This window comes from Branchiostoma lanceolatum, chromosome 5, assembly GCF_035083965.1.
Source record: "Branchiostoma lanceolatum isolate klBraLanc5 chromosome 5, klBraLanc5.hap2, whole genome shotgun sequence".
In the NCBI taxonomy this organism is placed as follows: Eukaryota; Metazoa; Chordata; class Leptocardii; order Amphioxiformes; family Branchiostomatidae; genus Branchiostoma; species Branchiostoma lanceolatum.
This window is the reverse complement of record NC_089726.1, coordinates 11376810-11397258: the sequence shown is the minus strand read 5'-3', so window position 1 is coordinate 11397258 and position 20449 is coordinate 11376810. Positions and strand designations below refer to the sequence as shown.

Genomic DNA, 20449 nt, shown 5'->3' with positions numbered 1-20449 from the left:
CAAACGACTCTCCGTTCTATTCTGACACAGTAAATGTCCTGTACAAATACTTCGTTTGAACTGGACTAGAATAAATGTTACGTCAGGAAAAAAATCTCTCGACGCAGATTCGTATGTTGATACAGTACGGGGCAATAATGCTACCGGACTTTATCCAAGACCTAACCTTAGCAGATGCTGAAAGGCAAAAACGTAACGCTTTTCTAGCTCACCGTTTTTGCTACAAACTGCCTTCCTAATAAGGTCATGTTGAGTCGATTATATGGATGACATCTGCGCGCGCCTCATTTTTCGTCCCTTTCAAAAAAAATTCTACCCTACTGTTAATCAAACAAAGCGGCTGAAAAATGAAGAAACATATACCGTAAATTGCAAAAGAATAAAGCGATGCTAATGTCGTAGAATGTAAAGTCAAAGAAGAAGATGTGAAATAATGAAAATGAAGAAGATGTTATTCGGTATGCCATTCTCTGTGTCTTTAGTCATTTGTTCAACCTTCCTGACCACGTAGATTTCATAATGAAAGCAACTTTTTTTGTCAGACTTCTGTTATGGGCACGCTCGCATCAGTTTTGGGGTTCCCAGAGAATGTCATCCATTTCGAACCAAAATGGCCTAAACGGCCTTCCTTTGGACGTTACAATTTTGCCTTCCAACATCTGCTTGGAGATTGCTCACGCTCCACAGAAAACTACAGTGAAGTCAACAGCAACACCAGCATTCTGCCAAACAACACGTCCTGATTGCATTTGTCAACAACTATTAGGGCGGATTGAACCGGTAATGAAGCACTGATCCGGGACTTCCTGGGGACAAAAGACGTAATAAAGTAAAGTCGTGCCACTAATGAAACAGTTTACACCGGGCAATTGAATTGACAGAGGTAGTTTGCTTAATCATCGCTTGTTTTGTGTTCATAGTTTGTTAGTGGGATCAATTGTTCTCTTCTGTAGTACTGTGGAACTCCCAGTGACCTGAGGAGCCTCGGACAAATCTACGTCGTAGGCAGCCTGACCCGACAGCGGTTGGGCAAATGACGTTTGGCTCAACATACACAGCACACAAAGTGCAGGCTTTGGCGAGTTACTTAGAATGGAGTCTAAGGCGCTGTCGAACCCTTGACAGGTCGTCTCTACTTGCTTTTAATCCCCTGTCACACATTCGACGAGCTTCTGTCGTATTTGTTGATCACCAGAAGATCACCCAATTCTAAAATCGACAGAGGGTCACGTGTATGTTTCGACTGAAAATCTAACCTATCAAGTATCGTATCTAACGGAGCTCAGTGTTGAACATCGGCCGATCCCGAAAAATCGGCCGATCCCTAAACATCGCGCGATGATCAAGAGAACACCAGGCCATCACTGCCGAAAATGTCGTTTAGAGCTCGCAGACTCGTCTATCAATGTTTTTCGTGCTGTGCTTTAGAAAATGACAGCACTGTTTGTGGGGGCTGAACAATTAACCAACTGTGTAGTCTCTGGTAAAGATACGTGGTGACGAAACAACAGACCATAACCAGTGATTCAAACTAAACTAACTAGCTGTTTTTCATTAACACCGTGTGTGGTGGTCAACCAAGTTATTTTTCCTTTGTAGCGAAGGTAAAATTAAGGTCGTGTGATGCGATTCTGTGAAACATGTTTACGTTACTAACGCAGGAATTTCTCCTAGCAACGCCTTGCCATTATCTCACACAGCAACGGTCTGTATCTGTGTCTGTATCTGTATCTGTATCTGTATCTATATAGCCGGTATAACGGCCCTTCGGCGTAACAAAGGACATAATGTCCTAGGGGTAACACACTAACTTCGTCTGGCACACGGCCCGGCAGCAGCTGGTTATACTACACAGAAAACGACCTGTCATACCTACTATTTCCACATTTGACTGCAAGCGTTCTTTAAAGCTATCTACAGAGGACGTTCCTGCAGTATTTGATGGCAACGAGTTCCATTCTACTATAGTTCTAGGAAAAGGCGATTTTTATAAAACATCTATCCTTGGTTGATAACTGATTAATAAAATTTTCTGAGCTAAGGTACTTGGTAGTGGGTACATCTTCCAGATACTTACATGGGGAACTCGAATCTAGGTCATCTAAAACATTATGCATATGCACAGACCAAAAGGACGCTGAAAAATTAGGTGTGAAACATAAGACATCCAGGTCACCAGGCTTTTCGAACATCTTGTAAGCCTGTCAATCAGATCTAAACGTTGTTTTGTGTTGCTATGCAGCTATGAACCAGAACATTAACAGCATGGAGATTTTTAACGAATTCAACTCAAAGACAGGCAAAAGACGACAGATCTTCGGTCGGGTGGGACAGTCGCGGGTGTGCTTACAGGTCAAGGCTGGTGGTGAAAATATTACTGTACCCAAATTACCCAGACATGTGGCGTCATCAGTTGCAGATTGTTGTCGGGTTTCTCATCGTTTCTTCGAAGTTTGTTAAGGCAACATCTTTTATAGGTGGGTCCAGTACAGCTTCTTTTTTACTACGATCAAAGAATTGATTTATTCAAACATTTTTTTGCAATTTGTTTGCTCTCTTTGACTTTGAGTACGTGGTGGCAGTGACGTTAATGACCATCGTTCTGCTATTATTACTCTTTCCTAAACTGTGTTCCTATCCAGGCGACACGCAGGCATGCGAGAGCGGATGGACAGAGTACCGCGGCGCGTGCTTCAAACTCTTCGCGGCAGACCCTGTGATGATGGGGTCAGCACAGGTAGGGGAAAAGAGCTTTGTTCAGAAGGAAGGTGTTACATTGTCGACGACTAGTCTTAAGCCATAACAAAAGTCATGCTAAAGTCGAAAATACAAACCACTACAGCTTGTTCCTTTTTCTCTACCGTGATTTGCACTTCAGCTGACCGTTCAATGTAACTTCAATGACAACATGTTTGTGGCTGAGACATGTGGGGTAAAATCTACTTTCCATGTACTCCCAGATTTCCCTTCAAGGCATTAACGTGTAGGTTAAAGTTACATGGATCGAACCTGTATTTGTACACAGGGCTACTGCGGTGACTCTGACGCAGCCGTTGTGCAGCCGAAGACGTTCGGTATCCAGGCCTTGGTGCACGGGATGATGATCGGGCACCCTGAGGACGACTACTGGATGAGCATGATTCACAACATCAACGCTGGTGGTTGGCTCTTCATGGATGGTACAAGGTAAGGTGGTGCATTTCTTACAACCAATGTGTGACCTTAAACTTCTACAATAAAAATTTCCTAACGGAGCAGGTAGGCGCTAGGCAAGTACCAATCATACAATGCTTGATCCTTGTCGGGGTGACGTGCGTACTTGACATTATGAACCCCGGAACATGTGAGACGTACATTGCTCGGTTAGATGAATCTGCCGTACGCGTTTTTTTAAAGACATAATGACTCTCAAATAATCTCTTGAAACAGCATCTGATGTGATATTCAAAGCCATTCAGTGACTGCTAGCGAAAAACAGGTTAATTTCCTGAAAAGGAATAGATGGCTGATTCGCCTTTAAGGAGCTCTTGTGGTTTGGGTAAATTGTCTCCTTACTATGCAGTCCTTCACAACATAGTCACGATACTCCGGAATATCGTTATGATAGCAGTCATCCTTTTTGAACTTGAACCTAGGATAAGTGATTGTGATTGGACGAACTGGGGCCCGGCGTCCAATGGCGAGGCGAGCTCCAGTGACGCGGCTGACGGGGAACAGTGCGCTATAATGGCCGGCGCTACAGGCTGGGCGTGGGAGGACTCCAGCTGCATAAGTTTGGGAAGCTACATCTGTCAATCTGGTAGGACTGGAAGTGTTTTTAAACACAGAAAGTGTGTTTCATTTTGTAACGCTAAACAGACTGTTGTGACAAACTGACATGATGTAAATGGTAGGTCTTACGCCGCAAAGTAACAGTCACTCAAGCAATTGAATAGATTTTGGAAACGGTCAGACGTTTCAGATAGCATCCACTACTTGACATGTCTGACCGTTTCAGAAATCTAGTCAGTTGCTTGAGTAACTGTTATTGTCTTGTGTATCGTATTATATGTGGATGTCTAACCTTCATCGACGTAGGTCTCACGCCATTGTTCGTGATATCTTACATTCACAGGTGACGTCACTGGTACCTCAGACGGGTCATGTGGCACGGGTAAGTGACATCGATTTGCTTCGTTTGACCACAAGTAAACGTTAGCTTTTCTTGTTTTGGCCTTTGAAGTACTTGTTCCCGCTGCTAGGGCGAGATACCACTCACCCACCATGTTTGAATATCGTAGGTTTGTATGAGTGAGCTTCAGGCGTAAGCCTCAACCGCCAAACCTCTGCACGTATAAGAACACCGGCTTTTCGAGAAGAGTAGGGATGACCCTGTGTACTTTTTGAAGACGCCTTGCGCTACTACTCCTAGCTAACGAAAAAGTGTCATGCTTCGTCTGAGGTTCGACCGCTTCACCTTTAACTTACATTTTTCTTACGCAGCAACAGAAAACAACTCCCCCTGTGCGTCCGGCTGGACGGTAGGCCCCGGGGATCTCTGCTACAAGGTGTCGGCGACAGTCGCCACCTTCGCGGACGCAGAGGCGGACTGTGCGTCCCAGGGCGGCAGGCTGGCCGCTCCGTACGACGAGAGGACCCACCAGTTCATAGCGGGGATGGCCATGCTGGTCAACCCCAACTCCGACCACTGGATCGGCATCGTCAAGAACCAGGGGGCGTTTATAGGAGGGTCTGCATGCCCTTTTTCGTGAAGCGTTACGAGCGATTTTAATTCACCGTTAATCGTTACCGGCCGCCTGAATTTACCGTTAATCGTTATCGGTATATTAATCGTGAAGCGTTACTGGTCGTTTTAATTCCTCGTTAAGCGTTATTTGTCATCCTGAATTCAACGTTAAGCGTTATTGAGTAATTCCTCGTTACGCAGGAAAAAGCATTTCAGTGGGTCAAGATTTCAAAATTTTCTCCAGGGAGCACACGGCTCCGGCAAAAATACGTCGGTAGGGCGCCCCCACTAAATTTCAAGCCGAAACACTTCTATTTTTCACTCTACCCGCAAAGTTTTCTCCTCAAAATTCAGGAAATTAAGTGTTTCGCGGTTCAAGGTTTTAAAATTTTCCCCGGATGCATGCCAGGCCTCCGTCGAAAAATATTGTCAGAAGGGCGTCGGCCCCCAAACTCAAGCTGAAACTCGTTTTTTTTTTCACAAACAGAGACATCGTTAAACTTAACTTAAATTACCAGTAATATTTGCCCATCGAAATGCAAGAAATAGCGGTGTCAAGAATTTTCCCCGGGAGCATGTCGCAGCTCCGGCGAGGTCTGGAGGGCGTGACGCCCCTCAAAAATCAAGCTGAAACTCTTCTGTATTTTTTCTTTTTTTTCAAACATAGATGTCATAAAATTTAGCTTACTCTTCAGGAAAATCCCCCCCCCCGCCCTCAGAATGCAGGAAATAGCGTTTCAGAGGGTCAAGATTTCAAAATTTTCGTCGCGCCTTCGGCGCTCGGCATTGTGATCATGAAATTTCCTGTCGCCGCCGAATTTAAAGCGTTCGGAGCAGGCGTGCGAGAATGACATAGCGTAATAGGTCTCCTGCCACAAGATCAGGACGACTAGTGGCAAAAAACCGTCGTCTTCAGGGGAATCTCATGTTCTAAAAATGCTGAATTTACCGTTAAGCGTTATCGGCCGGCCTGAATTTACCGTTAAGCGTTATCGGCTGGTCTGAATTTACCGTTAAGCGTTGCCAGGACCCCCCCATGCAGACCCTGTTATAGGGGTTGAAGAGATCGACTTCTCGGACGGCCAACCGTAAGACATCAGGTCATCACTACCCAGCTTTAGTACCACTGTCACATCGCATTCACAGTATTACAATATTATCAAAGGGCTACGAAATATATCAGTGTAAAATCTGTTACTCAGTATCGGACTGATCGTCCTGCACAAATCCTTAACGGTAACTTGTTGATAGAACGTTTAGTCTTACACACACAACATGGTAGTGAAAAGATGTGACCTTAACTCACCAGAATGGGGGTATGTGAGTACCAGAACTTCAAGCCCGACCACCCCGGGGAGGGCTCGTGCTGCGGCTTCATGGACTCCACAGACGGGTACCAGTGGGGATTCGGGGGACAGGCTGGTCCCGACACGGCGCTGCACTACGTGTGTCAGACTGGTAAGGACTGTTTTATGCGATTAAGTCAGGAGAATTACAACTCAGAAATAAGCTAGAAAGCAACATGTTTCTAGCATATGTAGATTACTAGTACATGATATGATTATTTCACCCCAAAGCGTTGCTCCTGATGTTTGTACTGTCCACTTGAAATGTCTTACCATCGTGCCCACATGCTGCATATCAACGTTTTGTACTCAACCAAGTGTTGTACTAGTAGTTTTCTAGCAGCCGACGTTTCTGGGACCGTCTATTACCTACCTCTGGACAATCAGTAATGACTGGTTCCAATTCGCACTTCAGCTAGCACGGCAGATGAACATTTCATGTAAATCATGTACCTTTTCTTCAAATCGTATGACATATTACTTTTATCTATTCTACAACCATCCCTACAGGCACGGATTATGTCTGCTCTGTCACTGAAGGTAAAGTAATCCCCCTTTATCTCTTAAGTTAGTCTGTTGGTCCTAAGTAATCCATACCTGTGATCTTACGTTTAATTTCCGTTACTATTGAGATGTGAAAAGTTTAATGGTCTTTAATGTGCAGATTGGTTTCCTACAGCGGGGTGGCGGGTTTGATAATGATATTTAGGTAAGCTAAAGAGAAAAGCCGGAAAATGTAGGTATTTTTGCCACCAATGAATCTGGTAATTAGTGGTGTTTGAATGTTCACACTTTGCCGATGTTTAGACCCGCGCAATCTTAACCGGTTCTATTGCAAACGTGTTTTTCTCAGCTGCTGCTGCAGGCTGTCCAGTCACAGAGTTCACGTGTCCGTGCCCCGTCCCCGGCGGGTGCTGCATCATCGACGACTGGGTCTGTGATGACTTTGACGACTGTATGGACAACAGTGATGAGGCACTCTGTCAGATAGAAGGTGAGGACACGTGATTAGTACAACAATACAAGTGAGACTCCGACCCTTACATCTTCCCTCATGACCTCAATGAAAAGCGGCATGCATGCCGATTTGAGCTTCTATGAATAAACAAAGGTTCAAACAAACAAGACAGGGTCTTGTAAACAAGCATATAACGTTAAATCACGGATCCTTCTGTCACTTTTCCCTTGGTTATTTTGACTAATAGTTATTGCTGAATTCATAATTTGGCTCATAGACTCACACGTCGACGTACGTCCAGAGTTCGCTGCCAACAAGGACTGCCTGAAAATAACATGGCGTAAAGCCCCTGTCACACTTGTGCGTATATATGAGTCCGCATGAGTTGCGTGTCAATATGATTTTGGTTCAGGTTAAGTTTGCAGCCGAATAAATGATTTCTTAGGTTCGATCACTAGGCTGCACAACGGTGAGTCAAAGTAGAAAACAACTTTTTCTCGGCAAACCTTACTTAAACCAAAAAAAAATGTTAATGCGCAACTCGCACGCGCACTTGAATATATGCACAAGTGTGACAGGGCCCTAAGATGGTGTGCTTCCCTCGCAACAGTGTTGATAAAGCTATGAACTTTCGAGCGTCGTCTTGTGATCCATGTAAGGCACACCGGGATCAGCTTTAATAGCACAGTTAAAGTCAGACTGAGAGCAGCCTAGTACAGTTCCACTGACTCTCCGGGTGGCAGGGCTGTCCAGGGACAGAAATGTGCTTGTTGGGATTAATACTAAAACTTTCACCCCGTCTGTCCAAGAAGTCTGAATTTCATAACATGAAATTTCGTAAGCTTGAAATGGCAGATTTAACAATAAAACATGTGCTCCCAAACAATGGGAGGGAAAAACATCTAAAGCTGGAGACAGCATTGCTCTCCGGTACCAAATAGTACGTGTAAACGCTACATGTCCTTGTACCTGCTCCGTTCTTCCTCAGGCGAGGGTGACTGGATTGACGTGCGGAATTATTGGGTGCTGGAGTGGATAGGGACTGACCCTGGGTCAGCTGTGGTGGACACGTTCAGGCACACCATTTGGAACGCAGGAGGGCAGGATCAATACTTCAACAACTGGTACATCATTATGGACTTTCAGGTACTCGATTCCGTTCATATATGACAGCAACAACTCTTACCAAAAGTCTTGTTGTAGTTTGGCTATATTTGTAGTTAAGTTACACTGGTGTTATGTAGTTCGGAGACGACTACTCTACCCACAGGTGAGGGCTGAATATGCTACTATAACTTAGCCTCCGATGCAGACTCCTCCCGGCTGTTTTTTCAAGTTATTGTTTTATACTATTAATCTTTTTTTCTAATTTCTGGCAAAAAATGTAATTATAGTAAAACTGGAACTTAGCAAATGAAAACAGCCGGAAGGAGTCTGCAACGGAGGCTAACTATAACTGCTAAGATGCTGTTAAATCAATCTCAAACAGATGTATCGTAATGTTTCCCAAGCTAAAGGTTCTCCGGCTCCGGAGGCCGGCTACTCCGCGAAACTGGGAGTTTGAGAAATGTTACGAGTTGCCTTTCTACGTCTGCTTAGAAATTACCGTGAAGTAAGGTGTTTTATTCCCTACTGTATTTCCTGTTCAGGTGCCCCACACTATTCAGCATGTCCGCATCATCAACTACGGAGACCTGATCCACGACGTGGAGGCCTTCCGTCTCGACGCCTCCCCCTCCGCCGAGCCCTACCAGTGGGACACGGTCTACTCCAACGGCGACGTCGGGGTTTCTCACTCGATACCGCAGGTCTTCAGCGGCTTCTCGGGGTCCGGTCGCTACTGGAGATTCACCTGTACGAAGACGTATGAGGGCTGGCAGCCATGGGTGAAGGACCTCAAGTTCCATGGATACGTCTTCATAGGTAAGTCGGAGAAAAAAGACAGTTTTTTTGGAGTCTTTAAAAAATCGCACTTTCAGGTGGCACTTGGCGCAATAAGGCGCAGTTCAGTGAGATTCTCGATTGAGGGCGTCTTCTAGTTCTAAACTCTGGAGCCGTTGTGCACATTTCAGCTGAAACCACCACATCTTCGGTTCCTACAACCACCCCCACGCCAGCAGCCACGACCACCATGGCGGCAGCCACGACCGCCACCACTGCAGCACTACCGATGCAGACAACGTCAATATCACGGGCGACATCAGGTACAGTAGACGTCACCACTGAGCGCGACAATTCCACCAGTCCGCCACTTACGAGCGCCACGCAGCGGATGGGAGAGGGTGGGTCAGCAGCGGCCAACACGGGCGGGGCATCAGGAGGGGCGGTTGCGGGCGGCGTGGTCGGGACTCTGGCTGTTGTAGGAGTAGGCGGCGCTGTGGCAGGCTACCTGTTGTATAAGAAAAAGCGAACAGTGGTGGAACCTAAAGCCTAGAATGTTCTACACAAACATCGCGTTTAGATTGTTGTAAATGAAGTAAATGCCGGGTGTTCTCATGAAGTACAATATATATAGTATTAGGACCAATTATCATGGTTAAAGTTTTCTTGCTGTCTATTATATACTTTATCACATAGAAATTGAAACGTAGCTATGCACATAAGAACGAGATGCCCTTAGAAAGCTGTACATGCACTTGTCAGGAGACACACGGTCCTTTCCGTGTGGTCTATATTCTGTTGATTACAGTATTACAACTCTTCTACAAAATGTAGAGTATGCTTATTGCTCAATGTTGGTGTCGACATACCATACCTGCCTGCCTACCTGCCTACGTGCACATACCATACTGTATTGTATCATACCATACTATCCTACACAGTGTGCACTTTACTGCACACCATTTAGCTCCATTTGAGCAGGTAAATTTGGATGTGTTAAAGCCCCCGTCACAAATCAACAATTTAGCTCAGCCGACTTGTCGGCGAGCTAGCTAGCTCCAAATTGGGATTTTCGGCCAAAGTACGACCGACGTCCTCGCAATTCCGCGGGCGTCGGGCGATTTTTCAGAGCTCGGCCGACGTTCGCGTGTCACTGGAAACTGCGCGTAAATTCAGCGAGGCCTCGGCGACGATTTTTGAACTCGCACAGCTCGTCATCAGTTTGCCCGTAGCTCGCCCGAGCAACGCTCAGCGCTCGGCCAATATTCGGGCGGGCATCCGAGATTTTAGACCCGATTTTTGGTTGGTCGGAGGTCGCCCGAACTCTTCGGCCTCGTGGGAGCCTCGCACGGGCTTTGTTCAATAATCGGACGACCGTCGTCAGTGTTCCGGCCGACTCATGAAAAGTAAGGCGTGCTTCGGGCGAGCGTTGTACTGGTGTCGATGGGCGCTTGGACGGGCTACGGCCGAACTCCTTCTTGTTTATAAATAAAATGTTTTTAACATTAGATGATAAATGATACTGAAATATTAACTAATACTAATATCAACTTGTCAAAGAATGCTGCCAAACCTTTCTTATGAAAGACAATTCAATTGCAAAGTTAAATTTTCATTGATAAAAATTTATTATGTGTAAAATGTGGACAAAGAAGACAATACTTCCTTTTTTTGTTATTGGATGTTTCGATTTATATATTAATGAGCTGGGAATGACTTTTGAGGCTTTACTTGACTTCCTGAGTTTTTCCTCCACAAAATGACTAGTTGAAAGTCCACTGAGTCATTGTAAAAGAAGATCTTTATTGACACAACAAAAGCACAGCGACTTTCGTAAGGTCTGCTACATCTATAGTGACAGAATACATACATACAAACGAATTGGTGCATACAAATGAGTTTGATTACAAACAATCATATGGGATAGAGCAATAGATCTATGTTTGTCTGCCGAGGCAATAGATCTATGTTTGTCTGCCAAGGCACGCCCAGGCGTCGGCAGGACGTCGGTAGGCTTATCAACGGTCGGCCGAAGCTCGGGCGGCGTTCGCCCGAGCTTCGGTCGATTTCCGTTTGGATCGGGGTTAATCGACTGATCTGTTGACTTTGTGACTCCTGCGCTAGTATTTGGATTGGTCTATAACAAAATTCCTGTTCATGTTATTATTTTCACTCATGCCCTACAGATTTGCCACAACTCAGAAAGTAAAGTTGGTCCAAATGAATATGAGCTTGTTACCAGCACTGCACGAAAAGTGGTATTTACCGTAACGGTAAATGTGATGTAAAGTCTGGTAAAGGTTACATTTACCTGCTATTTACCGGACATTTACCCGCTGGTAAAGGTGCAGATTTACCCGGCATTTACCCGGTATGGTAAGTCCGGTAATGGTTGCCTAAATTTACCCACATTTACCCAGGTCGTGTAAAGCTGCATTTACCAAAATTTACCATTCGTGGTATTAGTCACAGTTACTGCCATTTACCTGACTATACGGATGGTGTAAATATGCATTTACCGAGATTTACCATTCTTGGTATTAGTCACAGTAACTGTCATTTACCCGCCTATACGGACTGTGTAAATATGCATTTACCGAGATTTACCATTCTTGGTATTAGTCACAGTTACTGTCATTTACCCGCCTATACGGACTGTGTAGATATGCATTTACCGAGATTTACCATTCGTGGTATTAGTCACAGTAACTGGCGTTTACCCGCCTTTACGTGGAGTGTAAATATGAATTTACCGAGATTTATCATTTGCGTTATATCTCATACTTATCGGCATTTAACCACCTGTACATTTATCTGTACATTTACCAACCACGTTCTGACACTCCCCTGAATTACCCACATCTACCCATGTTTGTGGAGCACAAAGACAGGGTAAAGGACAAAACTCAGCAATATTTTCTTTTCTAAAGGGTATGCAGATAAAATTTACAGTGTTACCGGTTATAAAATGATCAGACACTGAATGTGATCAATCGTCCTGTATTAACAAACACATAAACTAAACAAGACACGTACAAGCATAATTTATGATGAATGGCACTTAACATCTAACAATACACTGCACGAAATGGCCTCGTATCCCGGCGTATACGTACAGGGATTCCTCCGGAAATCCCATATCCCGGTGCGGATTTAGCGTATCCGTTAAAACTAACGGATACGCTAAATCCGCACCGGGATATGGAATATTTCCGGAGGAATCCCTGTACGTATACGCCGGGATACGAGGCCATTTCGTGCAGTGATACTGACAAACACAGCAATTGGAAATTGCATAGAGGAGAATGTTTAAACATAAATACATGTTGTATCATAAGTTCTGTGCAAAATTCTGATAACATCATGTCATCAATATTTGCTAGTATGATTAAAAGCTTGATAACTATGCAAAGAAACAGTGACATTACTACGATAATCATAACTGGCACGGGCCCCCGATTACATGTTAGACGTGTAAAATATGTAGCCAACATTCAGTGGGGCATGCACTGTTTTGCCAACATGATCAGTGACATCATTATTTGATAAAAGAAAGGTTTGGGAAATTTTTTTCAGCATATCTGTATGTTACACGTACATCAATTCACAATTTAACATTTCGACATTCCAAACATCTTAAATACAAGACTTTGGTGCAGGGTCGGCCTGTATATGCGGGATAGTGCTGGTAAAATCAGAGTTAAGGTACAATGTATTTCATTCATATTGTAAAATGCATGATCAGCATCATTATAATAACAGAGCAATATTAACTGCTGTAGAGTGCAAATAGACTGAAACACAATTTGCTACATATTGTACTAAAGCTATGAAGGTCTTAGTGGCCCTTAGTCTGCCCCCCACCCCCAGACAGACATTGAATTCCAGGAAAGTAATCCTTTATGGGCTGGCAAAACAGTGGACACCTATGGTACATCACATCATTAACTGAAGTGTTATATGCTGTGGAGCTGCGTGTGTCCTCTCTTTATTCCCATTCACTTCTGTGTCCACTGCTGCTATGCACTCTGGGCAAGGTGTAGACAAGGCTGTCTCCCTCAGTGTCTGCATGTTAGACGTCTTGGTGAGAGATTGAGTCCTTGTAATGAGCCAGTTCCTAGATAAGAACACCAAAGTATCATTGAACATAATTCAAATGGACATCTGCCCTGCAAAGAGTGAAAAATCTAAAAAAAGAAAATACACATATATATAGTATGATCAAGAAATATCATGTCACACTGGTATAACAGGAATTCTGCAACAGTCACTGTCATGCCTTGTACCATCAGATAGAGCTGTGTACCTAAACAAATTTCAGGGTTCAGGTATTTTGGACCCGTACCTTATTGATTGTACCCTGTACTGTATAGGTACAGTGTACCGGTACACAGCTCTAACATCAGATTATCACAACAGCTGCTAGTAACAACCAACGAGAGACAATCAATATTCAGCATGACGGCCTGCTTCAATAATGAAATACTTTGTCATACCTGGGCCGCAAAAAGCGTTCTATACAGGTGGATTATCACACAGGCCTCATTAGAATATCTAGTGCTAATTTTCAGTGCGCCGCAGTTGAAAATTGGAATACTGGATTCGGGTGTTGGAATTGCCAATTTTTTGTTCGAGGACACCAACTTTTCTTAACTTCTGGCGCATTTCGCATTGAAACGTGTGTTTTCTAGGGTGGGTATGACATAAAATACAACACGGTGTATTCCGCATCACCCTTGGTTGTGCAATACGGAATATACCGTATTGTATTCTAAATGTATACATGTACACTGAATGTGTTTCTGTCTTCTGATCATGAGTATGCAGTACTTAAGTCTTACCGTAGAAGCCTGTAGCAGCACTTTGGGTACTCAGCAGCTGCATTTCTGTCAGTTGCTAGCAATGTTCCCAGCCAACCTCCTCACAACCCGCGCTGCATTTTTGAAGGTCTCTACTGCTGCCGTACTGCAGGTACATATTGTTAAAAAGGGACACAATAAGTGAATGACACAGTTGTCCACAACTCTGGGATCCTTAAATATCTTTAAACATATGACTTAGATTTCTACCTGAAATCTGAAATATTATTGACCAATCATCTGTAGCTGAATACACCTGAATAACATATTCAGGAAAGAAGACGTCAGGCCTGTAATACAACAATCTTATGGGAATTTAACTTAACACTGCTGATTCGAGGTCACCAACAACAAAATGAGATTGTGAGAAACAAATGAATATTTGTGAAAATTTCAGCTTCCTCATTCATTAATACAGTAAAATGTAATTCTTGTTTTCCAATTGTGAACATGCATTCGTGTCTGGTTTAATACCAATCATGAGAAGGTTGCAAAATATTATAACATATTTTTACATCTTTTCTTATCAGGTTAGCTTAAAAATTATAGTAAGTTGGAGACATTGAAATTTTCAATCATTTGTGTTTCTGACGATACCGTGTCAATAACTTAAACTACTTTTGTTAAAAAAGACAGCATTTTCTAATCTGTACGAAGTGTTTGTACTCACCACTTGGTTTCCGAATTGCCAAGATCTTACTAAAAGCCCCCCAAGAAAGGCCTTCAATGTTTTAGTGTTCTCTCTCATCGTGTGGTCTAGGCGACTGCCCCCCCCTCCGTGCGTATGATATAAAATACTATGATAATATATAACAAAGTCCAGCTATACTCTTAACCGAGACTCTTAACCGAGACTCTTAACCGAGACTCTTAACCGAGACTCTTAACCGAGACTCTTAACCGAGACTCTTAACCGAGTCTCTTAACCGAGACTCTTAACCGAGACTCTTAACCGAGACTCTTAACCGAGACTCTTAACCGAGACTCTTAACCGAGACTCTTAACCGAGACTCTTAACCAAGACTCTTAACCGAGACTCTTAACCTGGACTCTTAACTGGGACTTTTGCCTGCCTAAACTGGGACTCTTAACTGGGACTCTTGCCTGTCTTAACTGAGACTCTTAACTGGGACTCTTGCCTGTCTTAACTGGGACTCTTAACCTGGACTCTTAACTGGGACTCTTGCATATCTTAACTGGGACTCTTAACTGGGACTCTTGCCTGTCTGAACTGAGACTCTTAACTGGGACTCTTGCCTGTCTTAACTGAGACTCTTAACTGGGACTCTTGCCTGTCTTAACTGGGACTCTTAACCTGGACTCTTAACTGGGACTCTTGCATATCTTAACTGGGACTCTTAACTGGGACTCTTGCCTGTCTGAACTGAGACTCTTAACTGGGACTCTTGCCTATCTTAACTGGGACTCTTAACCTGGACTCTTAACTGGGACTCTTGCCTATCTTAACTGGGACTCTTAACTGGGACTCTTGCCTGTCTTAACTGAGACTCTTAACTGGGACTCTTGCCTGTCTTAACTGGGACTCTTAACCTGGACTCTTAACTGGGACTCTTGCCTATCTTAACTGGGACTCTTAACTGGGACTCTTGTCTGTCTTAACTGAGACTCTTAACTGGGACTTTTGCCTGCCTTAACTGGGACTCTTAACTGGGACTTTTGCCTGCCTTAACTGGGACTCTTAACCTGGACTCTTAACTGGGACTCTTGCCTATCTTAACTGGGACTCTTAACTGGGACTCTTGTCTGTCTTAACTGGGACTCTTAACTGGGACCCTTGTCTGTCTTAACTGAGACTCTTAACTGGGACTTTTGCCTGCCTTAACCGGGACTTTTAACTGGGACTCTTAACTGGGACTCTTAACCAGTAAGAGGTTATCCCAGGCTTGTGCAGGGCCCTATGACTTACTGCAATACTAATATTTACCTGATATTTACACATATTTACCGGGTAAATGTGTGGTATTTGTGGGTAAATGTTAGATATCACATTTACCGGGAATTTACACACCCATGGTAAGTTTGGTAAATCCCAGATTTCGCGCAGTGCAGGTCAGTTGATTCTGACTTCGTCCGTTGTGTCCAAGAGATGGTACCGTCTTATGTGGGATTTATGATTATTAGTGTTCGACGGACGTCGCCCGAGCACCGTGGCCCGAGCCCCGTTCTATTTTGTGACGGGGCAGATTTTCAGCAAAAAATACGGTCGACGCTCGGGCGAATTTGAAATTCGGCGAGCGTCGGGCGATCTACAAGTGGCAATTTCTGCGTGGTTGATAGAGTTCATATATTCATCTCTAAAAATATTATTGTGTGTTTGAATTTCAAAGCTGATAATACGATATATCATTTTTGTCTGATGAGTAGTAGCAATGCATTTCAACGCATGACTTCATTTAAAGTTTATTTGATTGACAATGTATAAATAAGCACCTTCCTGTTTGTGACTAATGAAAGCAGCACCACTGTACACTGTCGACGTATTTCTTATGACGCACAGGTATGTGATATGCAAGTTGATTTCAATAAAACAAAAACAAGAAATGAGACACAGCAAGATCGGTAGTCTATGTTTCGATCAAGCATGGATACTGTATTGCCTCTGTTTTACACAACACAACACAACACAACAAAACATGTACACATTGTAATCTTTTAAATAGTTCAGATATGGATGACAGGCGCATCAAGTTTTCTGACAAGGGATATGGAATTATTACGCAATTGTCTTTTGTCCTTGACGATTTTGTAACCCAGCAGTTTCATAGCGTCTCCGCAGACCTCTTGAATGTTCTCCACAGCAGACAGTGTAAGTCTGTCCCTCCAAGAGCTCGCGGTCTCCTTTAAATTCCCCCGCGGTGAATGAGGATCTTTGATCCGCTTTGTCACATTGGTGTTGTCTTTCAACCAACGAAACACAGCTTTGTGAGGTGGGATGCCAACAAATGCGTACAGCTTCTGAACCATACGAAATGGCGACATAGCGATATCTTCTAACCTAACTAAAGCATACCTATCTTGTAACCATTCTTTCGCCTGGTGCTTCAACTGGGCGTTCCTCACCATCCACGTACACAGATTTTGCACTTTACTAACGTTGACTTTACTGGCCGAAAAAGACGAGTCGTCCTTGAACTCTAGCGCCAGACGTGACGCAGTGACTCCTCTGGGATCTCGGACCAAATGGAGGATTTTGACGTCATTTCCTGTTCGCTGCCCGCTCTCCGCCATAGCCCGAAACAGTCTGATGTCATCCACACGAATAGTTTTCACGACAGTGACGTTTGCTGATCTACAGACCCCGCCTACACGGTCTGCAATGACGTCACGAGGTATTGGGCACGCTCTTCCCTTGGGTGAGTTGTATTTCCGGCACAGTCTGTGGAGCATCTTACTACTTCTCATCCCCATAAAGTGTGATGCTCTAGTGTCCAAGTAATAGGTTAGGAACTTATCCAGTCCCCCAAACTCGCATCGCGATATACCGTCAAGCATTCTGAGCTGCATGTCTTTGTTGTCGTAGGCGTGGTCTTTGAAATACCTCACCGAGTGGAGCGGTTCGAAGTAATAAAAACATCTCGGGTGCTCGTTAAAGATCTCTCCAACCAATGAGGAGCCGCTTCTCATCTGCGTAACGATGAAGACAGTCGTCCGTTTCGGTCCCTTCTTTTGATTGGCTGTCTTATTGAGACGTGGCCATTCATTGGATGGTTTGACCCGAGGGCTAATTTCATTGGCTGTTCTTCCTTGCGGAAAGATGAGAGCTGACGGAACAGACACCTTTGATTCCCACAAATGTTGAACGCGGAATTGGAAGTATATGATTGAAAGTACTACAATGGAGAGCAGACATACTAGAAAATGTCTAGTTCCGGGCAGCGACATTGTTGATACTAGTTCTCCCAGGACATCTGGTGAATAGAAAGAACAAATAAAACGTCATGTTACACCACATGTTATAAAATCCAACGTTATCGCATTCAAAGAGCCAACCACCTACAGTGCACTTCCATGTTTTACGTATCCGTATGGAGCAGGGCAGCAGTGTGGTGTGTAAAGAAAGTGAATGTGGTAGAAAGCTACACATGTACTAGTATTTAATTGAAATGAAATGCTGATAAGGATAAATATCAAGCTGTAGGGTTTGATATCGACCGCCTTTGTCCATCATAGAGTACTTTAATTGGCAGTGAAGAAAACGATCTAAATCAATGTAAATAGGGTTATTTTTTCAGCAAAACACCGAATTATTGTAGTTCATATATTCATGATTCCATGGCTGTTTCATCAGATATCAGATCTAGATCTTACCCAAATTTTGACCTTCTAGTTGGAGGCAAAGCCTTTAATTACGTATTCCAAGGCTTCTATGATAAATGAATATTTCGCTTCATTTTATAAGATTTTCACTTAACTATCATCACCTTTCCACTGTCTCTGTTATTTGATACACCAAAGTTTACCTACGCACCCTTACAAAATCACAACTAGAGTTCCACGACCTCATACCTTCGCTAAATGATCTTAACCTTTGTGACTGACGTATTGGGAGTGTTTCTCATCAATTATGCAAAGGTGGTCCTTATAAACATAATTTGATTCAACGATGTTCATATTCACATAACTTCCAAATGCCACAAGTATGAAATTGCCATAATGTACCAGTATGGAATTATAGTAGTTTCTCAGTAATTATGCAAATTAGGCCTACATCTGCATATTTTCTAGTATCTGTCAACGTTCCTCTCTTCCTGAATTACAAATGTCATATATTCGAATAGTCAAATCATGGAACACAGTGGGTCTTTTAAATTGCCTCATTAATTATGCAAATTAGAATATGATTTTCATAATTATCCTCTAATGATACGAAGCATCACGTAAGCTATCTACATACAAAATATCATGACCATCCATGAAGCAGTATTTCCTCATTAATTTTGCAAACGAAGTCTTCATTTGCATGGTTGATATCTAATAATATTTCTCTTTTCCCCAGTTACATGTGTCACATGTTTCAGAGTCCTATCGTGGAATTTGGCGGATGTACAAACTTTCCTCATTAATTATGCAAAGTCTGAAGCAAAACCTGCTCCAGCAGTTCCAATAAAGCCGCCAGAGGGCCCAAACCTATAGCACTTACTCTCTGTCCAAAGAGCTACCTACCACTCAAAAATCAGTTCCATAGCATGTCCAGAACATGAGATATCAAAACAGGAAGTTCCGCTGCAGTACCGTGACAAGCTGCTAGGGGACCCAAAATCTAATCACTTCTAGGTCTCATCAAGACCTACCAACATACCAAATATCAAAACAATCCATCTAGGCCTTCTTGAGTTATGCTGGTCAATTACACACACACACACACACACACACACACACACACACACACACACACACACACACACACACACACACACACACACACATACAAACGCTACCCTCTGCATAACCTTCTCGGCGATGGTAATGAACAAGCCCCGAGACCCACTAAAAGTCAACCGTACGCCAGGCCAAATAATTAAATTATACTCCAGGGCCCTCCTTGTCCACCTCAGTTAGATCCTGCCCGTGACAGCTGGTACTGTTTATGTCCGGTGATTACGACCAGTCGTCTCATATTCCCCACTTTTCTATCGGTATACCTGGGCGTAACAAATGACGAGGTCATGCAGGCCGGAACGGTGAGCGAATAGAACAGTGTCTCCCACCTATGACCCCGTTCTATGTGCAACAGATGCGAGTGAATTTGGAACTTGGAATCGTAGATAAGGGCCGTTAAAGCTGGTTTCACGGGTGGCATTGTGAGGTTAGAATGATCACCAGAAACAGGGTGAAACGTACAGAAGACAAGGCATAGAATTAGAACATAGAAATGGGACCACATATGTTCTGGACAAGTCTGTTCTTGGCGGACTCTAGTCCCAGCACAACAGGTTCCATCGTTTGGTCAGTGGCATAGGGTAGAGCATATAAACACAAGAGGGCACGCTATGTTGACATAGAACATAGAATTCTACACACCTAGAGTAGCATGCTAGCGTATATATGATATAGCAGCAAGGTATTGTGTTAACTAGAGCAGGAAGAGTACATATATAGTCAGTATAGCTCACAAAACACAGGTACAGACAGTGTGCTGTGATAGGAGACAATAGTAAGGGTCAGTAATGTCTGAAGACAAGTGCATGACTGTTACTTACCCAAAGCAACTTCTTCTGTAGCGATGAAACTCCCTCCATGTATAGCTAAGCTGGCAGGATAGGCGGCTTCTGGAGCTGTGCAAAAAGAGCTGTACGACTAGACTTCTGTTTGTAAACTCCACACAACAGTCCCGGGCCGTACGTGTGGGTTCGCTGTGGACCGCCGCATATGGGGAGGGACCGCCGCCAATCACCCGAACTGACCTCTTGATCAAATTTAGATGGGCAAAGTTCAGAGCGCGAGCGATAGAGTCCAGCATTACATGGCTGGTAATATACAGACGAAGCCACTTAATTGCACCTCGGATAAACGCACCTTCCATTTAATTGCACCGAATCCCAATATCCAAAACCGGTTCCCATTCACTGCATTGTTAGTGACTCCGCATATCTGCACCGCGCATGGTCACCAATGTCGGATAACTGCACCAATTTTTTTCAAAAATCTACGACAAGTT

General features: G+C 43.7%; 3 protein-coding genes and 1 long non-coding RNA gene across 4 annotated transcripts; 2 read left to right on the top strand and 2 right to left on the bottom strand.

Annotated features, from left to right (window-relative positions):
• The first annotated feature begins 3600 nt into the window (after positions 1-3600).
• On the top strand, positions 3601-4751 carry LOC136435858 (macrophage mannose receptor 1-like). The gene is made up of 3 exons (XM_066429570.1): positions 3601-3799; positions 4115-4153; positions 4483-4751. Exons 1-3 carry the CDS (start codon positions 3601-3603, stop codon positions 4749-4751), a joined length of 507 nt encoding a protein of 168 aa, XP_066285667.1.
• Positions 4752-5780: 1029 nt separating this feature from the next.
• On the top strand, positions 5781-9744 carry LOC136435088 (uncharacterized). Its single transcript, XM_066428291.1, has 7 exons — positions 5781-5814; positions 6036-6184; positions 6583-6612; positions 6926-7066; positions 8019-8176; positions 8680-8953; positions 9103-9744. Exons 2-7 carry the CDS (start codon positions 6037-6039, stop codon positions 9462-9464), a joined length of 1113 nt encoding a protein of 370 aa, XP_066284388.1. The 5' UTR covers positions 5781-5814; position 6036; the 3' UTR covers positions 9465-9744.
• A 2151-nt stretch (positions 9745-11895) lies between these two features.
• Positions 11896-14454, bottom strand: LOC136435089 (uncharacterized). The gene is made up of 3 exons (XR_010755807.1): positions 14441-14454; positions 13753-13876; positions 11896-13028 (listed from the first exon to the last, which is right to left on the bottom strand). It is a non-coding gene; the product is annotated as an uncharacterized lncRNA (long non-coding RNA).
• Positions 14455-15843: 1389 nt separating this feature from the next.
• LOC136435087 (carbohydrate sulfotransferase 3-like) lies at positions 15844-20439 on the bottom strand. Its single transcript, XM_066428290.1, has 2 exons — positions 19992-20439; positions 15844-17699 (listed from the first exon to the last, which is right to left on the bottom strand). Exon 2 carries the CDS (start codon positions 17671-17673, stop codon positions 16453-16455), a length of 1221 nt encoding a protein of 406 aa, XP_066284387.1. The 5' UTR covers positions 17674-17699; positions 19992-20439; the 3' UTR covers positions 15844-16452.
• Positions 20440-20449: the final 10 nt, after the last annotated feature.